At 41.5% G+C, this 12349-nt stretch overlaps 1 protein-coding gene across 1 annotated transcript; it reads right to left on the reverse strand.

Moving 5' to 3' along the window:
- Positions 1-4650: 4650 nt before the first annotated feature.
- G6pc2 (glucose-6-phosphatase catalytic subunit 2) lies at positions 4651-11081 on the reverse strand. The gene is made up of 5 exons (XM_050121938.1): positions 10864-11081; positions 10247-10356; positions 8810-8920; positions 6107-6220; positions 4651-4754 (listed from the first exon to the last, which is right to left on the reverse strand). The coding sequence occupies exons 1-5, from the start codon at positions 11079-11081 to the stop codon at positions 4651-4653; spliced, it is 657 nt and encodes a 218-aa protein (XP_049977895.1).
- Between the last annotated feature and the right edge of the window lie 1268 nt (positions 11082-12349).

The following is a 12349-nucleotide window of genomic DNA, read 5'->3' on the forward strand; positions in this document are numbered from 1 at the left end:
GGCAGGTGGAGCATGCGCCTCAGCTTTTCTTCAGGAGGAGCTACGTCATAAAGCCACCTTGGCCTTTATCAAACTGCGTGTTCTGGTTTTCACCCTTGCACTGTTTTGGACATAGATCTCCCTGTTGCTCCTGTTGGCCTCAACGTTCTGGGTTTAAGTGATCCTCCCATGCCTCTTGAATAGCTGAGATTATAAGTGCCTAACACCGTACCTTGCCTGGCTCCTCTGTGATTCGTGCCTCGCCCTCCGGTTCTCACCGGGATCCTTGGGCACCTCCCCTTTTTTTTTTATTTTTTGAGATCTACTTACATCGTTTCCCTCCTCTTTTCTCCATCCAAACCCTCCCTTATCTCTTTTAAATTCTTGGTCTTTTTTTCTCAATGGTACTACATGCATATGTTTATACTTGTATATATTCCTAAATACATACGTGCACCCTGCTCAGTCTGGATATTGGTACTTGCATGCACGTTTTCAGAGCTGATCATTTGGTATTATTGTATAACCAGTTAGTTGATGCATAATCCAGTAAACACGAGTTTTAACAGAGTTACTTTCCTCACACAGCAAACATCTCCAAACCCACAAAAGTCCCCTCTTTCACTCATCCCAGTATTTTTTATACCTGCTAAGTATCTCTTCTAGCAAGAATTTCCATCTTAAGGTGTCAAGGAAGAATGGAATTGGCAATTTAATTATAAGAACAATCAGTGGGCATGAAGTCTATGAATATACTCATGTTAATAGTGTTGCCTCATTATATCAGTTGGATTATTTCACATCTTCAAGTATTCCCTTTCATAGCTATAAACTTGAATTTTAATTTGGCATAGAATGTCTGAAAGGCCAAAATGTATTATATAGATCCGAAATTGTTTAACAAAAGAGCAAATTTCAAATTGGATCACAGCCCTTTTTAGAATTTATAGCCTTGTTCATCTCATTAAGTAAAATTAAAACAGTATCTATGAAACACATTTTACACAGCCTTTCATATCATCTTTCTTGCTCTTTTTATAGGGAAATGACAATACCCCTGTACCGCCTTCCACAAAGACGGTGCTTCGCAAGAGCAAACAAAAGAGGAATTTGAGGAAGGGTTACAGTTTGAATCTGAAATGTCCCCGATGAGCTCAGTTTGAAACTGCTGGCATCTACCCCCTGTATCCTAATGCTGTGTGGTCCACACAAACTGAGCTGCAATTGTGCCTCTCGATTGGCCGGGATGGGAAAAGCATGACCAGACCAAAGCCAAGAGAATCAGATGCCCAGTAACAGCTCAGGACGGGCAGAATACTTGCTTCTCCTTTGCTAAGTCAAGGCAGTCCTTAGATAAGAAAGATTGACAGCTCCGCTACTCCTTCACCCGCCTCCCCCAGATGTTCTAATGGCAGAGCTAGGGATAATTGTGAAGAAAAAAATAACAGCCCAAGGACTACATGCTTTTAATGCAGAATTGCTCAACTTGGAGATGTCAGCGTGTGTTACAGGCAGTGGTGGGTAAAACACCATCCAGTAAAAGCATGGTGTGTGGTCACGGAACACAGGCTGGGCAACACTGTCTAGGGAGTGAAGCCCGGGGCCTGGAAAGTCCATTTTACAATGGGAGTTGGAGTATGAGCCTCCAGTGTGCTGCAGTAGAGAGAGCTGGGAGCGGGACTATTGTCTTCATCTGGGGTGGGTTCTCTCTCTGGTACACGTGTCACCTGCTCTCGCCTACATGGTTCCCAGATGATCCCAGGGAAGGGCTTCAGCCCTCATCTAGCCCAGCACTGGAAATGAGGTGATGGACATTGGGAGCCAATGTAACCCCTGAGTTGTGCCTCAAACCTAACCCAGCAGGACCCCAGCTGCCATATTCTTTCATCTCCCAGCAGCCTCGGGGTTGGGGGGAGCAACACAGTCTTTGAACTGAAGGCGGAATTATATTCAGACATCACGTGGCAAAATGTTGGTGGAATAGGAAAGACCCCAAGAAATTAAGAATTCACAACAGAGCAGAATTAATTGGCTTCACGCTAACCTTTATAACTCCACTTTTGAGTTTTTTTCCTACCACTTCTGTGCTGCCTAAAGAAATGCGATGTGGTTCCTTTGAAATCGTTGGTGCGATCGCCATCAAAGGAGAGCCAAGACAGTAATTAGTACTTTTAACAAACCAGCCTCGTATCTGACATAAACTCCAGTTGTCCTTTGTGGAGCCCCCAAACGGAGCCTTTATTCTCAGAACTTTCCCATGCGTTGTTACGGGAGCTGCGTCTGGTCCTTTCTACCACTCAAGTCCTTTTCGTGGAAACAGGATAAGGACTTCAAAGCACTAACAAAATAGCATCACCTGACCTTCATGGGGGAGTCACCAGATGACATGAAAGATAAGGGGACAGTTAGGAATGGCTCTTTAGTTCCTTAGCAACATTAGATTCAGGTATTCATCCAAAAATGCTGCCTACAAATTACCAGGCGACCAAGATGAGGACCAAGTCTTCAGGGCAAAGTGATACTTGGGAAGCGTTTGTTACTATTTTCTGAATGACCATTGAAGCACGGCTATCAGACATATATGTATCCTAAACCAGGAAAACTTGTTCATAAAGTCATCAAGTTACCAGAATATGGCCATGAATTATGGATAAAACACACAGTTTTGATGCCTTTGGGTTCCCAGGACATGGTACAGGGAGGATGAACCCAGACTCCTCAATTTGGAGCACCAAAGCTTCAGGGAGACCCAGGTGGCCAGAGCTCACAGGATGGAATCAGGGGGAAGGGACCTGGCCTCTGCAGAGGTGCCTCTGGGAAAAGCTGCCGAGACCAATGCTGACATGCTACAGAGCCCCGCCGCCCACTTCACCTTAATGTAGTTAGGGATAGGAAACAATATAAATTTTGTTTTGCTTTTCAAGGAAAAGCACGGTGGAGTTGGATTTGTAATACCCAATTCAGTAGCTACTAGACACACACTTAAATTAACTAAGAATAAATAATATTTTATAATAGCTATGCTAGTTATTCTTCTTTTAAAAAGAAAAGATTTACTTATTTATAATCTATTCAGTGTCCTGCCTGCATGTGTCCCTGCAAGCCAGAAGAGGGCACCAAATCTCATTATAGATGGCTGTGAGCACATGTGGTTGCTGGGAATTGAACTCAGGACCTTTGAGAGAGCAGGCAAAGCTCTTAACCACTGAGCCATCGCTCCAGCCCCACATGTTAGTTATTCTTATGTCAACTTGACACACAAACTAGAGTTACCTTAAAGGAGGGAGCCTCAATTGAGAATAAGATAAGATCTGGTTGTGAGGCATTTTATTAATTAGTGGTTGGTGGGAGAGGGCCCAGCCCATTGTGGGTGGTGCCAACCCTGGGCTGGCTGTCCTGGGTTCTATAAGCCAGGAGGAAACAAGTAAGCCAGTAAGCAGCACCCCTCCATGGCTTCTGCATTAGCTCCTGCCACCAGGTTCCTGCCGAGTTTGAGTTCCTGTCCTGACTTCTTTTGATGATGCACAGCTGTATGAAATGTAAGTCAAACAAACCCTTTTCTCCCCAACTTGCTTTTAATCATGCATGGTGTTTCATCACAGCAACAGCAACCCTAACTAAGACAACATCCTTCCTCAGCTGTATTAGGCACATTTTTAAGAGTTTAGTAGTCATATGAGCCAATAACTACAATATTATACAAAAGCAAATATCTTTATCATTCTAAAAAGTTCAATTAAAAAAACTGCTGGGGAAAGTAGTTTGAATATATTTAATGAATCAAAACTTTTTTTAAGAAATGTTTTTAAACAAGAATTTTGTGTGTGGGTCCATTTTGTCTCAAAAATTTTGGACCTGTAAAATGTAGAGTTCTGTTCTTGGATTTTAAGAATGTCTTATGACATGTTTAGGCCCTCTGTTGTGGGGACATGTATACAGAGATGGCACCAACTTAACCTTCTAAGGGAGAAGCCCAATCAATAGGCTATCAAAAGAAAGTGACTCGACATTCTTCTTTGTAGCTAGTTTTAGCAATAATAAATTCCCTTGCATTTCTTTTAGAATGCATGTTTGATTGGGATAGCTTCTAAGCCTCTCGTCTAGATCGTATCATCCTGACAGCTCAGGATATTGACATTTTTCTCTTGAATATGCAGATGCATAGACACTGAATAGATGGATATGGTGAGTCAAATGAGCTCAATTTTGCTTATTTCTTGTGAATAAATTGAAAGCCGAAGTCTTCTACATGGTCATTAAAATCAGGCATTTTCTCCAAGGCTGTACAGAACCGTCCCTCTTGCTGCCGAAGCAATTTCAATCACAAAAGCAAATTGCCTCCACGTGGATTCCTCCAGGAGATTTCAACTAGATGGAAAGAAAAATCTCCTCACGAGGGTCTCAGAGGCTTCATGGTAGATGGGGGTAGAGTTGTTGGAGATTAATTATTGAAAATAAGTCCCATTCCCTCCCCCCCTGAGGATCGCATGTCATCTACAGATAACTATGTAGGGTATCTGAAGAAAGTTCCTCCATGGCAACCAACCTACAGGAAATGCCTAGTAGAGTCGGGCACAGCAGCAGAATCCCCAGCCTATTGATGCCCCAGTCCCCTAGGCCTGGGTGAAAGCAGGCTCAGAGTGTACACGGATGGAAGATTCAGGACGGATGTTATTGACTCAACAGGAAACTTCCAAAAAAGGCTCGGAGGGAAGTGGGCCTCTTACATCTGCAGGTGGAGGCGGGGCAGACAAAACGCAGTGTGCTGTAGCCTCCTGCAGGGACAGGGACAAGGAACGCTGAAGAAAAGAACAAGAACGATGATTCTCTCCTACTTCTCTCCTGGCAGTTCCCCAATCAACATGGGATGGATTTATTCTCAAGTAAAAGCTTCTTTCGCCCTGAGCTTCCCCCCCCCCCAAGGAATCAATTGCAAAAAAAAACAAAAAACAAACAAACAAACAAACAAAAAAAAACAACAAAAAACCGCTAGTTAATGTGTCTTATAAAACCAACAGGACATTTTCTAAAAACACACTTGGAGAGCAGCCAGTGATTAGGTGTTAGAGATGCTATTTTCCATGACCACAACCAACTGGTATGTTTTCATCCACATTTATGGTCTATTTAATACATCATCACCTAAAGTAATTCGTGTATAATACCCCTGAGAAGAGTTACAGACTGCGTTGAAGGAGACCACAAGCTACCAACATGTAGCGAAGACAGACTCACAGTCTTTGAGCTTGATCAGAAAGACAGGGTTATCCACTGAAAGTCTAGAATTCCATGAGGAAGAAAAAAAAAAATCCTGCTGAGAAGTTGTTGGTGTAATAGTACAGCCCACAATTAATTTTCTAAAGTGAGGCACAGAGATTGGTCCGATGAGCCAATGCACATGTATCTAATAGTTTTTCGGAGGTTGAAGAATTTGGTTTTCCTGATTTTGAAAGACTTGACTCCTAAAAGTAAAATATGGGGACGCCACAGTGAAGACATTTTCCGGTAAACAGTAATCCAGTGGGGTGGCTTCAGCAGGGTTTACTGACAGGCACTTCTGTAGAACAGAGATCAGCAGTTGACAGTTTCTGGTCCAGACAGGAGCTGGCTTTGCTCATTTGCCCTGGATAAACTTGGCTGTCACAAGTTCAGCCATTGCTGGCCTGGAAAAGACTCTGTATTCTGGATGTAAGTCAAATAGATAAGGCATTTCAATGCACTGAGCAGGACAAAGCAGCCACCGCGTGAAGTTGAGTCATGCAGTAAGAACTTAGAGAACCCAGACCGAGGGGCTGTGAGTTGTAGGGTCTTTATGAAGTCCCCCAAAAAGCACAGTACATGACATGATGGTTTGGAAGATGGACTTCGCTTCAGTGACACCTCAGAAAAGCCCATCTCACCGTGCAGTTACTCATTTACACAGTGAGAGAGACTGTGTCAGCATGAACACAGACGCTCAGGAGAGCAGAACATCACCTAAGCCCCTGTGGTAGCATTTGTGTTAGTTGCTTGCTAGAACTTCCTCTGTCACCAGAAACCTGGTGACCAGGGAGTGCCTGACACCATGGAGCGGCAATCAAAGCAAAGGTGAAATCACATAACTAATCCTAAGAGACCGTATTACTACCCAAGACTGCAAGAATGACTTGATGGGGGAAATGTATTGCTATGAACACTCTGGAGACACAGACGCCGACTTGAGTCAACCAGAAAGAACTCCAAAGGAAGGACCAGGTCAGTCAGTGATGGAAGAGTAGACACAGGTGTGACTAGCAAAGAAATCGAAACTCCTTACACTTAGGCGTTGGCGTCCATAGTCCATATGGGAATCTCCCAGATGTGACATGACACAATTCGAGAGTCTCTTTTCCACACGCCTTCACACCTTCCATAGGATTCAAGAGCTTTTGCACAGGACTTCAGATTCCTCAATGCAATCTCCGAAGCCTTTAATGAATGTTTAAAAGGAATGTATGTAGTCAAAAATCCAAGCATGAGGGGGGGGGGGGGGGGGGGGGGGGGGGGGCAAGGAGAGGGATACGGACATGAAGTCCTACTCCAACAAAGGAGCTACTGGCATTTGATAGCCATGGGGAGGGAGAGAGTTAGATTTGTTCTTTAAGAGTGTAACCCTTGCTAGGTCCACCATGTTCCAGTCAGACTTCACACCCAAGAGCAGTTGAGTAACACAATTTTCTCTTAATGAGTTTAAAGGGGGGGAGGGTAGAGGGAGGAAGAGAGTGATGGAGGGAAAGAGAGGGAGTGAGGTGATGGAGACAGAGACCCTAAATTGGATTTGTAAGGAGGTAAGAGTGGATCTGGAAGAAGGTGGATGAGAGGAAATTAATATCAAGATACACTGTATGAAATTCTCAAAGATATTTTTCTTTGAGAAATATTTTAATATCATTCTTAAAGAGGGAGACATTTGATGACCTTGAAATAGGGAAGAGGGAGCAAGGAAGATTCAGATGTGTGTGTGTTGGGGGGAATTAACAGTATCCAGAACAATTACGAATAAACCATGCAGATCTTTGCTCCCTGGCATTTGTGCTTCCTCGCTGCCCTCCACTCGCAGCTTTTCTTTGTTTGATGCAAACACTAGAGAGGCAGTGTCTATTTAGATGAAAAAACTCATGAATGTTCCACTGAGCCCATGACCTCTCTGTGTGTAATTTCACAGACTCACAGGGACCCTGATTGCTGCATGATATCCAGAAAAATGAAGAACAAGAAGATATACTATATACATTCTATTAGAAGAAGAAATGTACACAAAAAACAGGGTAGAATATTAAAATCCAAACAATAAAAAATGCTGTATTTAGTGCCAGGAACCCTCAACTGGTTTATTGTTGACAACTCGACTAAATTTTAGTTATAGCAAGCTCAAAGATTAAAAAGAAGAAATGAGTCTACCAAAGGAGAGGTATCCAGTGTTTATCCAAAGGGAAGAAGGATTAACAGGGATTTGGAAATGTCAGGTAAAATGCAGGCACTCACTACATTTTCTTTTGAAGATTTAATTTATTTTTATTTTATGTGTATGAGTGTTTTGCCTCCATGTACATGTAAAGCATCATATGTGTGTCCCTGGGGACCTTAGAGGCCAGAAGAGGTTGTCAGATCCCCGGGAACTGCTCTTATGGATGGTTGTGAGCCATCATCTGGGTTCTGGGAACTGAACCTGGGTCCCATGCAAGATCAGCAAATGCTTTTTAATCTCTGAGCCATCTCTTCAGGCCCCACTCACTAAATTTTGATAGATAAAGAAAATATTGCCATTACATATATCAAAAAGGAACAAGGATATTTTTTTAGAACAAACATATTTTTCCAGAATTGTTCATTTGAGGGAAGAAAGGCCCACATAGACTCCTTGCTTATGTTATTCTGCGCTACTCTTAAGAAGTAGAATAGTATTTTCAATTCTTCATTTTAGAAGAAATTTTCTATACTGGTAATGGTTGTATGCTAGATTTTTTAAAAGGTTGACATGTTTTTCTTTCAATAACTAAATTTTGGTTTGCTTGTCAGCAACATAACATTTGAAGATCTTGGCATTCAATGCAGTCTTTTTCTTATAGTTGAATTTTAACATTTGGTAGGATTTTTTTTGCATGTTTCTGCTTCTAATCAAAACTGTACAACCTATGACTAAGGTGATGTCTAGGATTGCTTTCGTTACAAAGAATTTCAAAGGAAGAACAGAGGAAAGAGGCCAATTTCTACATGGTGTGCTATCTTAAAGTTCTGTAAGGGTCTCCACATTAAGATATCTGTCGGCAGTAAATCTAACAAGCGAGTTTAATTTTGCCTCTAGAATGTTTTAATTAAAAAGACTGCACAGATTTTAACAGCTAGAATATATTTTAGTGATCTTAAAAGCATTGGGTGTTCAGAGTAGGAAGCATAATTTCACTAGATAAATCAACGCATTCAAGAGCAACGAAGATTCTTATATTTTTAAGTTAATCTTAAGGCAAGAGAATGTGCACACAAAAATGTTTTTTATGCAATTTTAGATGGCTTGTTTATGAGGTATCAAAATAATAATTGAATTTCAGAATCCCAAAGGCGTATTTAGCAAGTCATTAATCAGATAAACATTTCCAACTCAATTATAAAAGTGGTAATAGCTGTGAGCTAATTAGGACATTATCTTAAAGCAGAATATTCATTTCCCCTCAGCCTGCTACATGGGCTGTGAAAGAATAGAATAAGCACATTTCACTGAACAACCGAACATGTATTAAAATGAGTATTTAGAAACGACTTCCCATATTCAACACTGTCTTGTTAATGCTACAGAAGTCGGGGCACGCTGACCTGTGCAGAGTGACAGAGGACTTGTCCATCTGGCTGGCAGTGTTGCTTAGGACAGCTGTTACCATGATATACCAGACACACGATGAGCCCATTGCGTGACCAGATGGACTTCCTGTAACGAGCATTGTTTGTTCAGAAAGTGGTTTATTAAGCATCAGGATCAAAAATGAGACAATAGGATGTTATATTTGCCATGTAAATTACCCTAAAATGAAATAGAAGCCTCATTGGTTACAGGTTAATATGTGCTGTACAGAAGTAGATAAAAGTGGACTCAATTTGAGGCTTAAATTCATGACTTCAAAAACACTGTTTAAAGAAAAAAAGAAGGAACAGAGAGAAAATTGCTAGAAAGATCTGATTTTTCCTCTTGGTCCCTGGAGGAGTAGCCCATTCTTGATCATTTGTAATGTGGATAATAATGGTTAGAGTTAAAATTGCCATGTCAAACATAGGGAATGTGACTTCTTAGACAATTCTACATGATGGAATAGGTCATGAAGTCCTAAATATCATGAACTTACAACATATATAATCAGATATAACTTTATGTAATTCTACATTAACTTTCTTTAATGAGAATGCGTTGGGTACCTCTCTCTCTCTCTCTCCCTCCAGACTTTCAAGCTGACTGAATTCTGCAAATCAATATATCCGGGTATAATTAAGAGCATGGGCAGTTGCAGACAACGCTAACACAATCTTATTCATTCTTCATGTGTTGTTTTCAATTGACAAGAAAATTAAAGTACTTCTACTGGACCTTGAATTGATTTATTTTCCTTAAGCTAATAGGCTACCATTGTTCTGCTTGTGGTTCACCAATTTACTTACAAACAGCTGCTGTGTGCACGCAGAAACCAGAATGTGCACGTTGTGGCCATTGCAGTGAGAATCTTGGCGAAACAATGGCGAATCCAACCCACAAAGACACTAAAAGGGGGGTGTGGCTTGTGACAGGAAACATCTGCCATCAGGTGTTTCCTGTCACCGGCCTTTCCTTACCACCAAAATGGATGTCTTTCCTATATACTGCTAATTTTGCTTTTAACATCTTTACTTAGATATTGGACATAACTTTTCACCCAGCAGAAAGCCTCTCAGGTTAAATACCAAGCCCTTGCTGTCCTGGAACTTGCTCTGTAGACCAGGCTGACCTCGAACTCACAGAGATCCACTAGCCTCTGCCTGAGTGCTGGGATTGAAGTATAAATGATTTGGGAAGGATTCTCTGCACGTAATCTTTCACAAATAACAATGCAGAATTCAACGATCCATAAAATTCTTTCCTTCCTCATTAGCAGTTGTTGTAATAAGCGTTAAGCTTCCCCACTCCTGACACGTTCTTTGAGATCCTAGCTATCATATGATCATAGGATGCTAATCATGCATAAAGCTTAGAATAGTGTCCGTAAAGTGAGGTCGCTTTAATCGTTACCTGGACCTGTCTCACGTGTAGTAGGAAACTGGTCAAGACGTGGGCTTGAGTGATTTGGGTAAATCTGACTTTCTTGGATCCACCAGTAAGGACGATGCCCAAATAATATCCTGCAATTAAAGGCAGACGAATTTCACATGTACTTAAATACAACCATTAACTAAGTGGAGACTTGTCATTCTTGTAAAACCTAACTCAAGTAAAGAGTCATGATTGAAACACCCTGATATAACTTGGGTTTTGGGCTCTCATCTTTACAAAAGATGGTAGTATCTGGGGTTTGGGTACCCTTGCCTCCCACAAACAAGGAAGTCCTATGGGTGCTTTGGGTACTTAGAGTGGGACTATCAAAATGGTCCTTAGACTCATCAATCACACTATTGTTCCGCTAACTCCTTGGTTAATCATAGCATATGTGTTAGTGGGTTTTGTAATCACCTATAATTCAGTCAAAGTGAGTATTTCTATGCTTTTTGTAAGTTCTACAAAAGTAACCAATTTGTTTGGAATCTATTCCAAGTCAAACTACATAGATCTGAAACCTGATCATTAATCGAAAATCACAAATTTAAGAATACGTTTTAGGAAAAAAAAATAAAACAAGTCAGGAGTCGTACCATTTGAATATAAGATTGAACCAGTCCCCTGTGACTGCTACCCATATCATCTTGGTTCCAACAGCCTGATTCAGTTGAAACCAATGTAGAAAGTAAACAGAAAAGGTATTCCAGGGGTCTCCAACGTTGGACATAAAATGCAGAAAATCATAGTAAGCCCTGTAGTCTCTCTCTAGATGTTGAGTAATGAGTACTCCGCCCCTATGAAGGAAATCCATCTTGAAAAGACGCAGCTCTACGTATAAAGACACAGCAACAGAAGCTGTGTCTTTATACGGCGCCCTGGTGATGTGTTGAGTGTTAAGCCATCACTGTGACACATGATGCAGAGCATCCATGGAGACAGGATGATGGTCCTCCTCCCCGCGAAACCTCATCTGTTTATGACTTTAGTTGGAGGGAAAAGAGGTGCTGATCCGGGCACTTGGGGGACAATCTGGAGAGAAGCCCGTGGATTTCTTCTGCCTCCTCCTTTCCCATGAACAGTTGGACTGTGTTTGCTTGGAACTTTTCACACAGTTCATTTCCCTCAAGGGCAGACATTAGCAATCTCTATGCTTGGCTAGCAGACAACATAAATAATTACTCCTCGTCAAAGAAGCCTCAAAGCCATGCATTTTAATTTCAGATAGACTGTGGCTTTCTGACTATTATACTGTGTCTTTCAGGAAAACGAGAGAGCGATTTTTTTTTTTTGAAATCTCTTATGATTCGACAGATTCATTTCTGATCATAGCTTTTGAAAAATAAATGATCGGGTAGATCTTCAGTATCAAAGAATGTCAGGATATATATGGAGCAAAGACAAGATACAGCAAATACATGAACTCAGAGGGAGATATGGTGTTTACATGTTTGAGTGTAAGGCCAAAAAAAAAAAAAAGCAGACTTCTTCGACTTACTTGGGTTATAGAAATGTGTTAGAACTAAACTATTATTATGATTATCATTACTACAATGTATGTATGTCTGTGTGTTTATGGGTGCACACATAGCATGGTGTAGTTGTAGAGGTCAGAGGCCAAAGTTCAGGAGTCAGTTCTCTGTTTTCACGGAGGGTTCCAGGGCTTGAACCCAGGTCATCTGGCTTGTGGAACAAGTACCCTTACCACCGAGCCATCTCCCTGGCTCTATATTGCTTTTAACTGAATACAGAATACAGCTGTGAGCTTTGGAAAACTGCACTGGGACAAAGGAACTGACTCCCAAGGGCTTCCCACCAATCAGGGATTTTCAGCCATTTGGATTGTTGAGAATTGCTCGTCAGAAGTAAATGAGAAGCACGACCCCGAAAAAAAAAAAAAAACCAGCTGGGGTGAAGAGAGTGCCACATGGAGACCTAGGAGTCACTGTCAGAGTGAGGTTCTCTTTCTATGAAGTAGGGTTGGCGAGGGTAAAGTCAACCCTTACAGGTGTTGAAGGTGTGGCCAGTAACGCGCTACTCATCCCTCCATTCAGACTGTCGTCTTTGCGGGTCACAGCCCTC

Source organism: Alexandromys fortis, unplaced genomic scaffold (genome assembly GCF_014885135.2).
Source record: "Alexandromys fortis isolate MF-2015 unplaced genomic scaffold, M_Fortis_MF-2015_v1.1 scaffold_8_9099976_23576923, whole genome shotgun sequence".
NCBI classification, from domain to species: Eukaryota; Metazoa; Chordata; class Mammalia; order Rodentia; family Cricetidae; genus Alexandromys; species Alexandromys fortis.